The 19,017-nt window shown below is 49.4% G+C and overlaps 1 protein-coding gene across 2 annotated transcripts in view; it reads left to right on the top strand.

Moving 5' to 3' along the window:
• Nucleotides 1-19,017, top strand: part of VPS35L (VPS35 endosomal protein sorting factor like) — a 115,312-nt gene that overhangs the window by 85,256 nt on the left and 11,039 nt on the right. For both annotated transcript variants that reach the window (XM_032836186.1, XM_032836187.1), the window contains 2 exons: nucleotides 8,180-8,319; nucleotides 17,969-18,134. In XM_032836186.1, coding sequence (XP_032692077.1) covers nucleotides 8,180-8,319; nucleotides 17,969-18,134 — 306 coding nt within the window. The remainder of the gene's footprint in view (nucleotides 1-8,179; nucleotides 8,320-17,968; nucleotides 18,135-19,017) is intronic.

Raw genomic sequence — 19,017 nt, 5'->3', positions numbered from 1 at the left:
CCTAAGGAAACCTGCTGTTCGGAAGCAAGTCCTGTAGTAGGTTTTAAATACTTGGGGCACCTGGGTGGCTAAGTCGGTTAAGCGTCTGCCTTCAGCTTAGGTCATGATCCCGGGGTCCTGGGATCAAGCCCCCCCGTCGGGCTTCCTTCTTGGCAGGAAGCCTGCTTCTCCCTCTCCCTCTCCCCTTTGTTGTGTTCTCTCTCTTGCTGTCTCTCTCTCTCTCAAATGGATAACATCTTTAAGAAAAGTAAAAATAAATACTTTATTTTCATAGTTTTAGATAAAAGAAAGCAGGTGAGATTCGAACAGAGGCTGACATGCATAGACCTGTTGAAAGAAGCTGTTGTGCTGGTTCGATCCTTGAGGACCTTGAAGCAGCACAGAAGAGAGGGGAGGCCGTGGCCTGCCGAGTGTGGTGACAGCCACCGGCCACCACGGACCATCACTGCTAGCAGAGGAGGCTGGGACAGTAGTGTGGAGGAGGAAGGAATATTTTATCCTCCTCCTGGAGAGTAACAAGTGGCTTGCGATGAAGAAAAATGGCCTCCGTCCACTTACCAAGTCTCTGGGGTCCATGCTCAAGGTTGTATTTACCAGTTCCATTGGCAGACCGTCCTCGGAAGGATACATCCGGTGTGACTGTTTTCTTAGACCTTGCGGCCTCTCTGGTGATCAGAGACAAAGCAGAGTTCACCGGTGGGCAGGGGGTATGAAGCTTGTCACCCACATGTGTGGTCCCAACATGCATGGTCCATCTCCCTTAGGGAGTATTAGGGCCTGGGATGGACAGAACCCACAGAAAAGGGGCAGGGGAGACTCTCCCCTTAAGTGCGCTCAGCTCTTTATATTAGTAAATGTCTCCGATTTGCCTCCTCCTGCCAGCATTTCTTGGCCATTTTTTAATGCACAAGCCACCGTGCCCAGCCTTGCGACGGAACAGGAAGGCACTTAAAGAGACAGCATGCTCGTATGGGAGGGCACGTCAGTTTACACATACAAGGCAGCTCCTGATAGATGTCGTGCAAGATGTTCCTAAAACGTGCAAGAGAATTTTAGAGAGAGAGAGAGGACACTTGGCTTGGAAGAGGAAAAAAAAAAAAAAAAGAAAAGAAAGAAAGAAAAGAAAAAACTTCATAAAAGGTGTCATTGAAGAGCCTAGACTCTTCAATGGAACGAACAGGAGATGAAGTTAGGAGGATAGTTTGGGGCCTGACGAGAAACCCGAACCCTTGGCAAAGCCGTCTAGTCCCACTCAGCACATGGTTTTTGCTAGGTGATTTGTGTTCGTTTTACAGAGGATGAGGCTAAGGTTCCAGAGTGCCACAGGGCTGGCCCAGGAGGGTCCAGCTCATAAGTGGCCCCATGGGACTTCCCGTGCTCTTTCTAGCCACGGGCTTCCCCGAGGTTACATTAGCTCCTGTCAACCATGATACAAAGTGTGATTTCTGGCCCTGGGTGCCTGTGGTTGCCGGAGGCCAATTATTAGAGACTGAACGTCCGATAAGCTTATGTAGAAAACAGAACCAGGAGTAAGATGAGAGAGAGACTTCTCCTTTCTGCTCAGGGAAATCCGGACCTAATCTCCACAGAGACACCTTCACAGTCTCCTGTGAGCCACCGCAGGGATTTGAGAAAAGTGTGTCGACCGTGCATTACCCCAAAGATAGGAGTCAGGTACGTGGACGGCTCATGGGAACTGAGAAGTCATTTCTGGGACCACAGTGGACTTCTCACAATGCGTTGATACTCCGTGAATTGAAGGGGGCATTCTGCATAAACCAGAGGACGGGACCAGGGTTAGATTCAGCCGTCACTGATAACCAGTAAGCCTTCGTGGATGAAGTATGTACTTGTTTCTAGGCACTCTTATTTTTTTAAATCTTACCCTGTGTATATATTAGAAAAATAACGGCCCCTTAAATCCTCCAATTTAACTGCTGTAATAACAGTCCATTTCAGAAACACAGTTTAGTAAGAAACAGTGTTAAATCTCTGTGGATAGGAACTCAGCCATTTGGACCACGAGGCTTTACCGGAAGGCACTCCCCCCACCCCCCTTGGTGATGGTGGATCCTGATGACAGACTGGGTTCAGCCCACCGTAACGGAAACCCCGTAGACAGCGTAGCTTCAGTGATGGACATCTGTTGCTCACAGTTCAGGAGGCTGGAATTCCAAGATGAAGCCAGAGCAGATTCAGTGTCTGGTGAGGACTTGTTGGTTCATAGACCTCCATCTTCTCACTGTGTGCTTGCATGTGGAAGGGGTCTTTCTTAAAAGGGCACTAATCCCGTTCATGAGGGCTCCACCCCCATGATCTCATCACTACAAAGTCCCCATCTTCTAATACCATTTTGAGGAGCAGGTAGGATTTCAGCAGATGAATTTAGGGGTGACATTAACATTAAATCCAAAATACAAAGTTTGAGGTGTCGTGGGCCATGTCCCACATTGCAGCAGTAGGGCTGATAGAACTCGGGAGAGTAGAGCGAGAATCTCAGTTTAATCCAGTAGATTCAAGGGATGAGAGGGGACTCGTTCACCCCCTTGTGACGTCTTGTCCTAAGACATTATGATGATGCCTTTCCTAGAGTTCCCTGGCCTCGGAGCTCTCCGTCTCCGTTGTCCAGGAAGGCATGTGATTTCTCTGAGGTCTCTTTGGGAGTGCAGCAAATTGTTTCTGAGCTCTCGTTTAACCCTGGGAGTTTATGACTCCGAAGAATAGTAAAGATTTCCGTTAGCCCTGAGCTAATGGGTTCTTGAAAAAACCAAACACGACCTCTGAAGGTGGGTTATCGCTTCTTGACTGTCTCTTACGATTCATGTACTGAGTCCAGTTTTACGCTGACAACACCAGGGATACAAGGATGACCTTAGTCTCAGACGTGACAGTTCCAGTCTGAGTTTATGTCCTCTCGAACGGAGGGTGACTGGGGTGCTATCCTGTTAATCATTGAAAAACAGACGACCTGGACGTTATTTTTATTTCTTAATGATTTTTATTTAAAAAAAATGTTACCTTGTGCTCATTTGAAAAAATTCCCACAAAGGAAGGTACAACTTAATGTAAAAAGCCTCAAAATAAAAGTCACCAGTAATCTGTTTCCTCCCTTCTTTTTTTTTTTTTTTTTTAAGATTTTTATTTATTTATTTGACATACAGAGATCACAGTAGGCAGAGAGGCAGTCGGAGAGGGGCGGGGGAGGCAGGCTCCCTGCAGAGCAGAGAGCCTGATGCGGGGCTCGATTCCAGGACCCTGGGATCGTGACCTGAGCCAAAAGCAGAGGCTTTAACCCAATGAGCCACCCCAGGTGCCCCCTGATTTCCAAATTTCTATCTTGGATGGCGTAGTTTAATACATGCAAGGTGGCACCTGGGGATTCATATAAATTCATATAAATGACCGCTTAGTGAGAACTGATTGATTCATGTATTATAAAATCCATCCTTCTACTAAGTGTACAATTCATCCAGCTTTAGGGCATTCCCAGAGTTGTGCAGCAGTTGCCACTAATTCCAGAACATTTTCACCACCCCAAAAGGAAACCCTAGGTCCCTTAAGTAGTCACTCCATGTTCCCCCTCTTCCAAGTCCAGGCAGGTTCCAGTCTACTTTGTGTTTCTGGATTTGCCTCTGCTTACTATTTCATAAAAATGCAGTCGTACAATACAGGTCTTTTTATGATCGACCCCTTTCACTTCGCATCCCAGTTTCGAGGTTCGTCCTACCAGAGCCTGTACATGCGTGTAGGTAGCAGCCACGCATAGTGGGAGGAGCTGCCGCATCCTGCAAAGTGACTGTACCGTGAAACCATCCCATTGGCGATAGTGAGCCTGGGAACCTGTATTTTTTGCAAGGCGTCTGATGATTCTTATAACAAAGGAGTTTTGGGAAACTGGCTCTGAGAGGAGCGCAGTCCCTCTTCCTGTGAGCCCGGATGGTGGCTGGGTCTGCCCTCAGCCAGTAGCCCACGGCGCTGGAGGACACATCGATCCCTGCGCAGCAAACAGCAGAACGCCGTTCTGCAGAGGGGTCAGCACCCCAAGAGGGGTCTCCAACAGAACCAGTGCTCAGGTGGGGCCAGCCAGGTCTCGGTGGCATCTTTTCTTTTTTTTTTTTGGTAAGTGGATTGTGGAAAAGAAGCCTGGTTGTTGTTCATGAAACCTCAGAAGATTCAGGTAGAAAAAGATACAGCGTAGAGAAGCTGGTCCATGTACCTGCTTTTTCCTTTCCCCAGTGAAACAGGAATGAATAAGTCTTTGTGGATGGGAATCTGATTTCTCCTTTTTGTGTAGGTCTTGAAAACAAAACTAGGGCGCCTGGGTGGCTCAGTCAGTTAAGCATCCTACTCTGGATTTTGGCTTAGGTCCTGAGATCAAGCCCTGTGTCTGGCTCTGCACTTAGCTGGGGGTCTGCTGAATGCACGTGCATGCTCTCTCTCTCTCTCTCCCCCTCCTTCTTTCCTTCCTTCTGCACCACCCCCCCGCTGCCCCTCCCCCCTGCTTGCGTGTACTCTCTCTCTAAAATAAATAGATAAATCTTTAAAAAAAAAAAAAGAAGAAAAGCATATCTAGCCCATTTTATCTTGGATTGTCTTCCAGGGCTTTTAATAGCCACAAAAGTGTTCTACAGTATTGATGAGGTTATTCTGAACTCTGGGAGGAAAAACTGTTTTCATATACAGTAGGATTGGAGCCCTAATTACTAAGTCAGAATTGAGAAGTCTCCTAGATAAGATTTTATATGTGGAGTAAGTCTTCTGAGGATAGAAACAAAAATCTGCTTTGGAATAGTCTGGAACATTGCCTGCCCCAGCCCCTAAATAACTGTTTATTTTAGCCCTCTCCTTTGCAATGGGAACCGAGTGGGGGCATTCGTGAGGAACAGAGCGCCGGGCACAAAGCTGCTCTCCCTTTAATGAGGCATAATAATAGGCACTTTTCTCGGGGCCACTTGGTAACAAACACATAAATAGAATAAATAAACGGCCTTTCAAGTTGTTCTGAGCAGAATTTTCGTTTCCGCTGAGAGAGGCTCTTACCTCGTTCATTATGGACTTAATGTTTTCACCAGAAAGCAATTCCTATAGAGCCATGGGGACAGAGAGCTTTTCCCGCACAAGGAAGACAGCCAGACCCGGTGGGGTCCAGGCCTGCCTGAGCTTAAAGGGGATGGCATCTGTGGTGGATTCAGCTCTGTTTCTTTTTCGTGTCGTGAGGTTACATCTCAGTGTCGTGAAGTGTATCACGGTAAGCAGTTTTCAACGTGCAGTTCACTGGCTTTAGGTACATTGACAATGCTGGGCAGCCCTCACCCCTATCCATTTCCAGAATGTTTTCATCATCCCAAACCGAATGAAAAGCACATCCATGAAACAGTGACTATTTCCCTCTCCCCGTTCTGCTTTCTGCTCTACGATTTCGACTCTGCCTCCCAAAAGCGCAGTCCTATGTGTGTGTCCCCTTGTCTGACCTATTTCATTCAGCATGATGTTTTCAGGTGCGTGAATGTTGGAGCCCGTGTTAGAATTTCCTTCCTTTTCAGGCTGAACGCTGTTCCGTTGCTTGCTTCTCTGTCCATCCACTGGTGGACATTAGGGTTGTTGCCGCCCTTTGGCTCTTGTGACTAGTGCTTCCGTGAGCGCTCTTGTACACATGCCTGTTTGAGTCCCTGCTTTTGTTTCTTTGGAAGGTACCCCTTGGACGTGGAACTGTGGGGGCAGGTGCTAAGTCTGTGTTCCACTTACTAAGGAGCCTCCGAACCATTTCCTACAGCGGCTGCGCCGTTTCACACTCCCACCAGGGGGGCGCCAGCGTTCCAGTTTCTCCACATCTCCGCCAGCGCTCGTTAGTCCCTGAGTTTCCACGGTGCCCGTCCTGATGTTGTCTCCCAGGGATGAAATCTCACTGTGGTTTTGATTCGCATGTTTCTAACAATCATTGATGTTGGGCATCCGTTCACCTGCTTGTTGACCTACTTGAGGTCTTTGGAGAAATGTCTGTTCGGGTCCTTTGCCCATTGTTAATCAGGTTACCTCTTCTGCTGTTGCTGGAGAATGTCTTCATGTTTTCTAGATATAAACCCCCCATCAGATCGATGATTTGCAGGCTATATATATATATATGCCGATTTGATTGTATTGCTTAGTGTGGATGGTGGACTTGACCAACCCTGGGCTACTTGAACCTGGCCACTCACTTTCTGAGCCTGTTTCCTCATGTGGGATGTGGACATGGAAATCATTGCGCCTTCCCCCTAGGACGGTTGAGGACTAAGAATACAGACTACTTGATGACAGGGCCTAGGAGTCTCCATTGTTCCCTCAAGTGCTGCCTTTTACTCCTGCCCGTAGCCTTCGACAGGAGACCCTGCAGCCTCTGCGTCTGTCTGCCGGAGTCGGTGTCAGGTGTCTTATCCCAGAGGTCCTTTATCTAATCTCTTTCTGTCCAGCAAGATCGATGTTGGCTGCTTCGTGTCTCCCCGCCACCAAGACCAAAGGACACAACAGGCTCTGAGTAAGTAGGTGTTAAGTACCATAATCACGTCCCTCGCACACTGACGTTGACTGTCCCCCCTTTTCTCTGTGCTCACGGTGCCTGTTCACCGCTTGGTGAATGTGGTAGGGGTGTGAGTTCCATTTGGGAGAGACAGCTTGGGAAGGAAGTTTCTGGAAAGCTCTGAGAGAGCTGCCTTTGCTTAACATGGCTTTTGTTGTTGTCTTTTATTTTTTTTTTTTGCTTTGAAGAAGGAAGAGAAGGTGACCCCCGCCCCCCGCCCCTAGCTATAGACGCAGACTCTTCTCATTAAGCACAGGTCTTGGTGCCAGGAGGGAGGCGTTTGTTGCCGCATGTGCCGCTCTGGGGTGCTGGGTGGGGTTCCGGTGGGAGTTCAGGATGCTGTGTGCCAGCGCCGTGTCCTCTCCGCATCGCTGGAAGTCGTTTCGCCGTAGAAGTGTATTTATTTGGACCATGCAAACGTTTGATCTTGTTGGGTAGTTTAAGATTTCTCTTGTCAGGTCGGTGTTCGGTCTGTTTTGTCCTTGAGGCTTTTTCTCATGGTGAATGCTTTGGCAGTTCTAGAAAGAACTCTTTCTGCCTCCCTCAGCCCCCACCTCCAGTCCTTCCTCCTCTCCCCATCCAGTCCTTCCTCTTTCTGCCCTCCTGTTCCTGCCTTCCTCCCGGCTCCTCCTCTTTCCACCCCCCTCTCCTCTTCCTCTCTCCTTGCCTTGCTTTCTCTCATCCTTTGAGGTCTTGTTTTACGGTATGCTAAATATTTTTAAAAATATCTTCATCTCCGTGGGGCGCCTGGGTGGCTCAGTGGGTTAAAGCCTCTGCCTTCAGCTTGGGTCATGATCCCAGGGTCCTGGGATCGAGCCCCGCATCGGGCTCTGCTCAGCAGGGAGCCTGCTTCCCCCTCTCTCTCTGCCTGCCTCTCTGCCTACTTGTGATCTCTGCCTGTCAAATGGATAAATAAAATCTTTAAAAAAAAAATAAAATAACTTCATCTCCCAAGTGATCCTCTGGAATGATTTACCTTGTCAGAAATCTCTAAAGCTGATTGCGCGTGCCTGTGTGTGTGTGTGTGCGTGTGTGGATTCCTTCAGATGTCTCAGTTATTTCTTTAACAAATCCAGGGCGTGCTAGCATAGACACAAACCGGAGTCGGCACCCCGCTCTGCCTCCAGGATGGGAACCTCGGTGTACCCAGGACACTGATATAGGACCGGGCACTTGTCCTTCCACACCTCGCTTCCCATCTGGGAATTGGGCCCCGTGGCTGTACTTTCGCACGCGGGGCACAGGAGGGTTCTGGGAACCAGTCCAGATTGAGCCCTCAGTCCCTGCAGCTGTGACTTCTTGGCTTCTGTAAAAATTTGTCACTTGCTTATTTCACTTCGTTATTAAAGCCCGTTTGTGGTTCTTTGAGCTGAGCTGCTCAGTGAGGGAAGGAAGGAGAGAGGGGGACATGGAAGGGGACAGCAGTGCCCTCTCAGCTGAATGTTCGACAAGTCAGTTAAGGTTGCAGAAACCCTCTTGTAGGACCTGCCCGCTGTGTGGGGCCCTCAGCGTGGCCTGACTTCCACAGAACTCTCAGGATGGGCCTGCAGGCCAGGAGAAGAAAAAATACAGAACCTGAATTTTTCAGAGTTCTCATACATGGACTTCTCTTCTGTCTTGCAGCTGATGCCTTTTTCAAAGCCGCCATAAGCCTCATTCCAGAAGTTCCAAAGATGATTAACATTGATGGGAAGATGCGACCGTCGGAATCATTCCTTCTGGAATTCCTCTGCAATTTCTTTTCTACGTTACTAATAGTTCCGGTACGTTTCGCCAGAAGAGCTATAGGTGATGTCCTTCTTTGATCGGCTTTCTACCTCTTCCCCCAAAACAGGGCTTGAACTCATGATCCCGAGATCCCACTTGCTCTGTTGACCAAGCCAGCCAGGTGCCCCCCAATTACTTGGTGTATTTTCCGTTCATTTTGTGTCCTGGGTATATTAGTTGTGGTTCTCCAGGCGGTCTCGGGGCGCCACTTCCTGGTTAAGGGCTCAGGTCTGGGGACTGAGATGCCGAGGTTAGAATCTCGGCTCCCCCACCTTCCAGCTCTGCAGGCTCTGGTGATTGTGTCACATGACGGGGCTGCGGTCTTCTCATCTAGGAAATGGGAATAGTGATAGTGTCTCTATCTCCAGGTTGTTGGGAGGATTAAGGGAGTAAGTCTGCCTACGTGATGAGAACAGCGGGCACACACTCAGCCCCGTAAAAGGTGATGGTGACACTCTTTTGATGGCAAGTACTAGAAACCAAAACAAGGTCACCGAGGTCCAAGGGGACGTTGTTGGAAGCGTGCTGGGGTTTCTCGTGGGACGTACTGGCAAGCAGTGAGTCTTGGGCTGGCAGGAGTCAAGGCCCCTCTCCAGACGCAGCGCCAGGACCCGCACTCTGGCAGGGGTTCTTACTCGGGGTCTGTGAACTCCCTGAGGGTCTGGCAGGGGCGACCATGAATTTAGATGAGAAGAAAAAAGTCCTCATTTTTACAAATCTCCGTGAATAAACTTAGCCATTTGCTCCGCTGTGAGTTATGGAGGCAGCAAGCCACAGTAGTAGTGACATAGCTGGGACTTTGTCACCAGAGGAATCAGCCACATGTTCATATCACATTTCAGGTGTGGCCCATTTCAGACGATGGCTAATTAAATGTATTTACCAAGAAGTAATAGAACACGATATGACAAATACATTGAAAGAATATTTTGACAAGTATATTTTAGCATAATTGGTTTCCTTTGTAGTCTTACATGTTTTATTTTCTGCATTAAAAACCTGTATTCTGAGGAGCCCATGGCCTTCACCAGGCTGCGACAGGGCCAGGCACGAAACAGATTGGCTCCTGGTAGAGCCACATGTATGTAGGAATCCGGAATCCTTGTTAAAATAGAGATTCTTGGGAGCCCCATTCCAGAAAGGCTCACTCAAGAGGTTGGGATTGGCCCCAGAGTCAGGATTTTTTTAAATATAATTTTTTGTTTTTTTATTAACACATAATGTATTATTAGCCCCAGCGGTACAGGCCTGTGAATCGCTAGGTTTACACACTTCACAGCCTGAGTCAGCATTTCTGAAAGCCCCTGAGTAAGTCAGGGCTGGACGGTCCTAGGACCACTTTGACAGGAAGTAACTCTGCTCTCAGGAGTACAGGCTACCTTTTTGGGGTGACGCAAATGTTCTAAAATTGATCATGGTGACAGTTGCACGTCTCTGTGAATATGCTCACCACCACTGCTATGTGCATTTTGAGGGGCTGAACTGTCCGGCGTTCGAATGGTCTCTCGGAGGAGCTGAGGAGACAAAAAGATGGCTCCGTTTCCAAGTGTCCCAGCCGAGGTCCCAAGTGCTCCAGAGAAAGCATGGTATGGTCAGGAGGCAGAGCTCGATGCTTGACTCCACTGTTTCCAGATCACTTTCTTAGTCCTCTGTGGAATCACGTTCTCATTTTTGGATAGTCCAGGTGTCAAGTGAGGGGACCGACAACGGTCCGAGTTCAGCTGATGGATGTCACCGTTCACCGGTTAATTGGGCTGCATTTTCCATCTGCACGTGGCGTTTTCTTCAAAATCACTGGAGCCTGGACAAAAGCCTGTGCTTGGAGTCGGAAACTTGAGGACAGTTTGACCCAGTGACTCAGCAGCTCTGAGTGGCTCTGGGAAAGTTGTCTGACTCGTCAGAGCCTCACTCATCACCTGTCTGAAATGTCCTCGGGATGCCCACCTGGCAGGGCTGCTGGGAGGTTGAATGAAACAACTGATCTGAAAGCACTTTGGGACCCAGAAGCTCTGTCCCTGGGGTCACGCACTGATGACCAGCGGATGGAAGCCAGCCCACAGACAGGCTTTTTCGGCCACATAATGATGGAAAACATTTGGAGTGAATTACCCACATTTAAAAATTGGTAGATCACAGAAAACCCCAGATTTTCGGCTCCTCTTGAAAAATCAGATCCTGCAATGGGGGGCCCACATTCTCCGACCTCCCACTCAGCTTGGGAGAAGCCTCTCCATTTTGGGGGACAGGGCGGGAGGCATGTGCCCTCCCTGCAGTTCCCATGGGTACCTCTGGATCCACTGAACCCATTTCTGTTGCTTCCCTGGCCCTGTAGGCATTCGTGGAAATGCACCCCGGGTCTCAGCGGATTTTCTTGTTCCCGGTATCAGCGGGCAGGCTTTTGCTGGGGTTTAGTAAAGATAATGAGATGAAGACTAGCCCCAGTGTGCCTGCTCACCCAGTGTAATATCTGCAAGGGGGGACTCCCTGTGCCTTTCCCATGTAGGGCACCCCAGAGCTGGGGAGCCCGTGCAGCTTGCCCGAGGCCGCACAGCTGGTGAGCAGCAGAGTTGGGATTTGAACCCAGGTCTGTGCCACTGCCGAGCCCGTCCTGCACCCTCTTGAGCCTGAAACATTTACAGTGCACTTGATCTGCTCGAGGTTGAGGCTTAGCAGCTGTCCATCCCTCCCCTGGGACACAGCTAACTGCGGGCGGGCTTGGAGGGGCCCGATGTTCAGGCTGAAAAGCTGAGGTTGAGTGCTGCGTGGGCTCCCGGGCCCGAGGATGGGCCGCCCCTGAGGCACATGTGTTGTGAGGCAGTTTAGCGTGGAGACAACCCCTGTATCCCACTTAGACCTGGTTCACAGCATATCCTTTCATGTCGCAGCTTTCAGTGTTTAGTTTTTTGCATTTAATTTTATTGTTGTAAAGACATTTAAACTGAGATCCACCTACCCTCTGAGCACATATTTAAGTGTATGATACCGTCTTACTGACTACAGGCTTAGTATTGTACAGAGATCTCTAGAACATTCGTCCTGCTTAATTGAACCATGAAGCCCATTGATGAGTAACTCCCCCTTTCCTCCTCCCCAGACCTCCAGCAGCTACCATCCCACCCTTTGGTCCTATCACTGTTGTGGGTGGCCTTATATAAGCAGAATCATGAGTATTTGTCTTTCTGTGGTTGGCTCATTTCACTTGGCCTGAGAGCCTCTGAGGTTCATCCATCTTGGCATAATTTTACAACATTTCCTTCTTTTTAAAGGCTGAACATCAATCCCTCATATATCACATTTTCTTTTTTTTTAATTATTTTTATTAACATATAATGTATTATTTGCCCCAGGTGTACAGGTCTGTGAATCATCAGGCTTACACACTTCACAGCACTCACCATAGCACACACCCTCCCCCGTGTCTAGAACCCAACCACCCTCTCCCTGCCCCCTAGCAACTCTTCGTTTGTTTCGTGAGATTAAGAGTCTCTTATGGTTTGTCTCCCTCCCGATCCCATCTTGTTTCATTTTTTCCTTCCCTACCCCCCAACCCCCTGCCCTGCCTCTCACATTCCTCATATCAGGGAGATCATATGATAATTGTCTTTCTCTGATTGACTTATTTTGCTCAGCATGATACGCTCTAGTTCCATCCATGCCATTGCAAATGGCAAGATTTTGTTTCTTTTTTTAAAATTAAAAAAAAAATTTTTTTTAAAGATTTTATTCATTTATTTGACAGAGATCACAAGTAGGCAGAGAGTGAGAGGGAGAGAAGCAGGCTCCCTGCTGAGCAGAGAGCCCGATGTGGGGCTTGATCCCAGGACCCTGGGACCATGACCCGAGCCGAAGGCAGAGGCCTCAAGCCGCTGAGCCACCCAGGTGCCCCAAGATTTTGTTTCTTTTGATGGCTGCATAGTCTTCCATTGTATATAGATACCACATCTTCTTTATCCATTTATCTGTTGATGGACATCTAGGTTCTTTCCATAGTTTCGCTATTGTAGACACTGCTGCTATAAACATTCGGGTGCACGTGCCCCTTCGGATCCCCACATTTGTATCTTTAGGGTAAATACCCAGTAGTGCGATTCCTGGGTCCTAGGGTAGCTCTATTTTCAACTTTTTGAGTAACCTCCATGCTGTTTTCCAGAGTGGCTGCACCAACTTGCATTCCCAGCAACAGTGTAGGAGGGTTCCCCTTTCTCCGCATCCTTGCCAGCATCTGTTGTTTCCTGACTGGTTAATTGTAGCCATTCTGACTGGTGTGAGGTGGTATCTCACTGTGGTTTTGATTTGTATTTCCCTGATGCCTAGTGATGTGGAGCACTTTTTCATGTGTCTGTTGGCCATCTGGATGTCTTCTTTGCAGAAATGTCTGTTCATGTCTTCTGCCCATTTCTTGATTGGGTTATTTGTTCTTGGGGTGTTGAGTTTGATAAGTTCTTTATAGATTTTGGACACTAGCCCTTTATCTGATATGTTATTTGTGAAATCTTCTCCCATTCTGTGAGTTGTCTTCTGGTTTTGTTGACTATTTCCTTCGCTGTGCAAAAGCTTTTGATCTTGATGAGGTCCCAATAGTTCATTTTTGCCCTTGCTTCCCTTGCCTTTGGCGATGTTTCTAGGAAGAAGTTGCTGCATCTGATGTCGAAGAACCTGTTGCCTGTGTTCTCCTCAAGGATTTTGATGGATTCCTATCTCACATTGAGGTCTTTCATCCATTTTGAGTCTATTTTTCTGTATGGTGCAAGGAAATGGTCCAGTTTCATTCTTCTGCATGTGGCTGTCCAATTTTCCCAACACCATTTATTGAAGAGACTGTCTTTTTTCCATTGGACATTCTTTCCTGCTTTGTCGAAGATTAGTTGACCATAGAGTTGAGTGTCTATTTCTGGGCTCTCTGTTCTGTCCCATTGATCTGTGTGTCTGTTTTTGTGCTGGTACCATGCTGTCTTGATGTGCATATCACATTTTCTTCATCTATCCATCGATGGGCATTTAGGTTCTTTCCACATCTTGGCTACTAGGAAGAGTGCTGCAGTGAGCATGAGAATGCTGGTGTCTCTTTGAGATCCTGATTTCATCTCTCTGGAATAAATACCCGGAGGTGACATTGCTGGATCCGAGGGCAGCTCTATTTTTCATTTTCTGAGGAACCTCCATATTATTTTCCCCAGTGGCTGCATCAGTCGACAGCCCTACCAACAGTGTATGAGCCTTTTAAAAGGCCTTGATTCATTTTATTTGTTTAGAAAAAAGAAAATTGAAGTCAGTTTAGACTAAACAGACTAAATAAGTTACCTGGCCCCCTTTATTGGTACTTGTCAATGCAGAAGTAAACATTTCCCCAGGCCAGCCCTCTCTCCAGCCAACAGTGCCAGTTTGGGAGCGTTCGGAGGCGGTCTGCTTTGGTGTTTGCCATGGTCAGCCTCTTGCTGGGCTGCAGAATCGTCTGTGTAACTGAGCTGATGCATTTCTCTTACATTTGGTAGGACCCATGGACTTCATTGAACAGGTTCAGCATAACAGCTCACAGGCCTAATTTTGATTCAGTTGACACAGGCAGTGGATATGTTACTGGCATCCGTGTCCTGGCACGGATCATCTGGGACACAGCAGGGTAGTGTCTTTTTCTAGTCCTCATCGTTGTGAAGTGTCCCACCATAAGCATGACATGGTGTCCCAGTGCTGAGCTGCGTTTGTCCCATCGTTCCATAAAGACTTGCTGATCTGGGAATTCAGGAGTGAACCAGAGAAGTGCGTCCTCCACTCAGGAAGACAGACGCTAAGCAAACAAACACTTGGAACTCCAATAGTATAAAGTCCCGCAGAGAAATACAGGACTTCTGAGAGCCCAGGTTGGAAGGGAAGTGAGTCAGGGAAGTGTCCCAAGAAAGTCTCGCTAGAGTTGAGAGCCTCAGGAAGACTGGTCATGGAGGGCCGTGGGGGTCAGGAGAAGGCATTCTGGGCAGAGGGGTAGCATGGGTAAAGGGCTTTGAGTGGGAAGGCACCCTGCATTGGAGGGACCAGAAGAGAGCCTCGGTGACTCGTGTGTATGGCAGTGCTGAGGGCACACCAGGGGTGTGAGCTGGTGACACATGACAGGGTTGGCTCCTGCCGGAGTCGTGTAATTCCACAGACAGCTGGTTCCTGACAGCCTCCCGACCCATGCTCCTCTGTCCCCTGCCCTCCTGCTTCATCCCCACCCCCCTTTCCTGTCCTGCTCCTCCTCCCAGTGCCACGCCCCATCCCATCCCATCCCATGTTCTGGCTCCTTTTCTAAAGGGCTTTTACTGTTTATCATCAACACTTAACATACCCCTGACAGTGAGCCAGCCAGCAGTTCACAAATACTCCGAACGAGCCTGTTACTATCCTCATTTCACAGAAGCAGACCCTGGCAGAGAGAGGGCAAGTGACTTACCCAGGGTCACCAGCTAGTCATCGGCCAAGACTAAAGTTAAAGCCAGGATGTCTGTGCTCAGTGTGTCTTTGCTGCCTCTCATCTTAGCACTCCTGGAAAATTAGTCAAAATTACCCTAGAAAATTCTAGGGTATGCCTTCCTCTGCCAAGGAATGACAGTTTTTTAAAAGATTTTATTTATTTATTTGACAGACAGAGATCACAAGTAGGCAGAGAGGCAGGCAGAGAGAGAGGAGAGAGGAGGAAGCAGGCTCCCTGCTGAGCAGAGAGCCCGATGCACGGCTCCGATGCACGGCTCAATCCCAAGACCCTGAGATCAGGACCCGAGCCGAAGGCAGAGGGTAAACCCACTGAGCCACCCAGGCACCCCATTAAGGAATGACATTTAATGGAGTGATATCTGGGCAGGGGACAGATGATCTGCAGACCAGAACCAGGGACCCAAAGGGATATTGCGAACAGTGGAAGCCGGGTCCCCTGTCTGTCCAGCTGAGAGAGAGGGTTGAGTCCCTCCCAGGTGTCCCTTGGGAGCTGCCTCATAAGTGCGGGTTTGCTCTGTCAGGGAGGCAGCCTAGGCAGGGCCCCCCCCTGGGGGGCCCTTCCCCTGCTCACATTGCCAGTTGAATCCAGGACCTTTTGTTCTTCTAATTTTTTAAAAAAGATTTATTTATTTTAGGGGGTGGGGGAGGGGCAGAGGAAGAGAAAATCCTGAATCAGACTTCCTGCCGAGTGCAGGGCCGGACACAGGGCTCCATCCCAGGACCCCAAGATCATGACCTGAGCTGAAATCAAGAGCGGGCCGCTTAACTGAGCCACCCAGGCACCCCTTTTATTTTATTTATGTATGTATGTATGTATGTATGTATGTATGTATTTATTTTAGACCTATGTTTGCCCTGCTTCAGTTGTTGGCACTGAAGCATCAAAGTACAATTAAAAAAAAAAAATGTTACAACCACTGAAGCATGGATATCTTAAGGGAAAATTTTTCCTGGTACAGAAGGTTGGAAGTAATGCCTTGTCCTCAGTTACGAGCGAAAAGCTCATGGAAATAGCTTACTACAAACCTTTATGTCTCGGCGACCCCTTCTTCCCCACCCCAGGGAAGGTGTAACTACAGTTACGACAGGCGTGTTGAAATGCTTACAGCAATGTTCAGATTATTGTTTCTTTCCAAGGCAGATCCTTAAATAAAAAATATTTTTGAACATCCACATAGCAGGAGAAAATAGCCCAGTTAGAAACAGCTGTTAGCAAAGAACGGCGGTAGTGAGCTGCCGGCTGAGAGCGACTGACTATAAATGGAAGGCAGACCCCGGCCCGGGGGTCTCCATCACTCTAGCCTGGGGCCTTCGGACTTCAGGGCATGATGCATCCTCTCTCTTGGGGATATCCAAGCAGCAGTTCCTGTAGATGTTAACAGCTGTACCCAGTCTCTCTCACCCCGCCACTGTCCTTGTCACTGTTGGAAGTGTTGCTGCTGTATCTACCGCCGTGGGATTCGGAGGTGGTGATTTCCCACCCATCTCGGTTCCAGTGTTTCTCATACTCCGCACCGAATTCAGAATGGTTGCTCACGCGTGTGGCTTCCCCACAGCGGGCCGGCTCCGTCCGGTCCGAGAGGGGCAGTGTGAACGTTCTCGGTGCGGGGTTGATGCCCAGGAGCCAGACTGCAGAGCTCGAGCCCTGGTTCCTCAGTGGACCAGCGGTGTGACACGGGGCGGGCTAACCTCTCCGTGGCTCACCTGCCCTCTGTGAAATCGGGAGCTGGTCCTCATAGTGTCTTTCTGGAATGCAGAAAAGCTACCATAGTGACCATGAAAGTTCGCGATCGTTATTCGTCTCTGTCGCCACGTAAGCGCCTGGCGCGGAGAGGGTGCACCGGCCAAAATGCATTCAGCGCCGTTCGGGCAGCCCTGGCTGTGAGCTGGCAGCTCCGACCCATGAAAGTACCGGTCCTCCCGGGGGGTTATAGGCTGGGACGAAAGGGAGAGAGACAGAAACCAATCAGGCCGTTCCCCGAAGGCATAAAGAAGTCCCTTCAAAATTGCTCTTAGAAATGTAACGATGATTTGTGACAGAGCCTGGGCGAGGGCTCTGGAGCCTGCAGGTAAGATGGATCTCTCGGAGGAACGGGTTGGGCCAGGCCTTGCAGGTGGATTTCAGTCCGAAGGAACAGCAGGGCCAGGAGTCCAAACCTTGGCGCATGAGCTGCCGTAGCGTCCCCTGCGCTTCTGTCGAGATCCGTGTGGGAGACTGACCCCTGGGGACCGCGTCCCCTGGGCTTGCTTCCTTCCACTCTCCAACCGGTTCAGCCAATGGCAGGGACCGACTGCAGACTGGAAGGCAGGAGTGGAACAAGTTTGGGGTGTTTATCCCCTCACGCTCACTGGGCCATGGTTTGGCAGTGGCTTGGCAGGACTGGGAGGGTGTCCCACTGGTTCCAGGAGCCATAATGTGTGGCTACCAGGTCAGTGTGGCGATGGTGGCAGGGCCTGGGCCCTCACCCCTGGCCGTGGAGGTCTGGGGGTGTATGAAGGGGGAGAAACCTAGAATCATAGGTAGCCTGTCGGAAGGGAAGCCAGCTGCCAGCTTTGTGGCATCCACGACCCTCTTTCGGTTCATTTCAGCATCTTAGAAACACCATTCTCTCAACTCCGAGCGTCTCTTGGGTTTTTCCTCTCCCAAGAGAGCGTCCACGATTTAGCTGTTCATGTCACTGAACGCCCTAAAGAGCAATGCTATATTTAAAGCTGGTGCCTTTGGTGGTGACAGTGATCATTTGGGGGGTGGGGAACTTAACCCAAAGTAGGTGGCTTCCACTGTTCCATCTGCTGCGAGACCCGCAATCTTGCTTTTGTAGTCGGAGGAGCAGGCCTTTGTACTGCTACGCACATGGGAGAACAAGACTGTAATTTTGGAAACAGGCCATTAAGCTGACAGGTGACTTTGCCTCCTCCTTCCTTGCACTCAGGGAGGCTCTCAAGGCTCGTCTCCGCAAACCGCGCTGATTGGTGGCGTTAACAACGGTCTGTCCGTTTTCTCGGTGTTCGCGTGAGCCAGGCCCGTGAGCGGCTCGCCTCTGCGAGGTGGCTGCCACTGTAATTCCTCCACAGCTGCGGACGGGAGGGACCCGGGCTTCGGTCTTCATGGTTTTGGGGGTTTTCTCCCCTCCTGATTCATATCTAGGAGTATTTATCCTTTATTTGGCTTTCCACTAGGATCATCCCGAACATGGGGTCCTGTTTCTTGTTCGAGAGCTTCTCAACGTGATCCAGGACTACACCTGGGAGGACAGCAGTGACGATAAAATCCGCATCTACACCTGCGTCCTGCACCTCCTCTCCGCCATGAGCCAGGAGACCTACCTCTACCATATAGACAAAGGTACGAGGTGCCCTCCTCCCAGACTGCCCCGAGCTTGACGTTCACGAAAGTCCAGTGAAGTTTGTTTTGTTTTGTTTTCTTTCACTTCATCACCTAGTTTTTTACCCACCAGGAACTTCTAGCCTGGGACCTTCTTCCTACATGTGCCGAAATAAGAATTCCCTGAGCAGATTCTTGAGCCCCATCCCACCCCTTCTTAATTAGGATCCCCAACAAGAGGCCTGAGAATTTTGTGTAGAAGAAACATCCAGAATCATTTCGACAGCCAGTCAAGTTCAGAGAAGCACTCTTTTGGATCTGTGCTCTCTCTGGTCCACTATAAATCACCTTGAAATGTGGTTAAATATCACATGCCTGAGCTTCCTCGCCGGCCTGGCCCTGACCTCAGCCTCAGGTGGGACTTCACTCAGTCCCCAAGTGATGCTGAGACTCCGTGAACCCCTAGTTCAGATGCTCAGAAGGAGGGAGGTGGCCTTGCTCCCCCACATGCTACCAGCCATTTTTAAGTTGCTGTTAGGAGTTTGAAGCGGGCTTCTCATCCTGGACACACAGGACAGTCCCAGTTCCAGACGTCTGCCTGTGGAGCCCAAGCATCTACCTGCTTATCAGACCCTCAGTTCCAGTGACTGGTTTCCCAGAAAAATGGTCCTATTGTTAAAAGTGCTTTGCCCAGTCATGACATACTTGGGGGTTTAAGCAACTGTCTCTCTACACTTGGAAATTTCAGGCAGCAAATTCATGGGAGGGCCTTCCCCTACGACTCTCAAAGGCTTCCTCTAGCTGGGACTAGGGGGCTAATAGTTAAGATGTAACTTAGGGAGGCTGGTCGACGTGGGGGATGACAGCTCCCACGACTTGAGCTCCTGCTGCATGCTGGGGACTG

The sequence above is a fragment of the Lontra canadensis genome, unplaced genomic scaffold (assembly GCF_010015895.1).
Source record: "Lontra canadensis isolate GAN:19392208 unplaced genomic scaffold, GSC_riverotter_1.0 scaffold91, whole genome shotgun sequence".
Classification (NCBI taxonomy): Eukaryota; Metazoa; Chordata; class Mammalia; order Carnivora; family Mustelidae; genus Lontra; species Lontra canadensis.
Note: the sequence above shows the minus strand (reverse complement) of the source record. Positions and strands in the feature narration are given on the sequence as shown.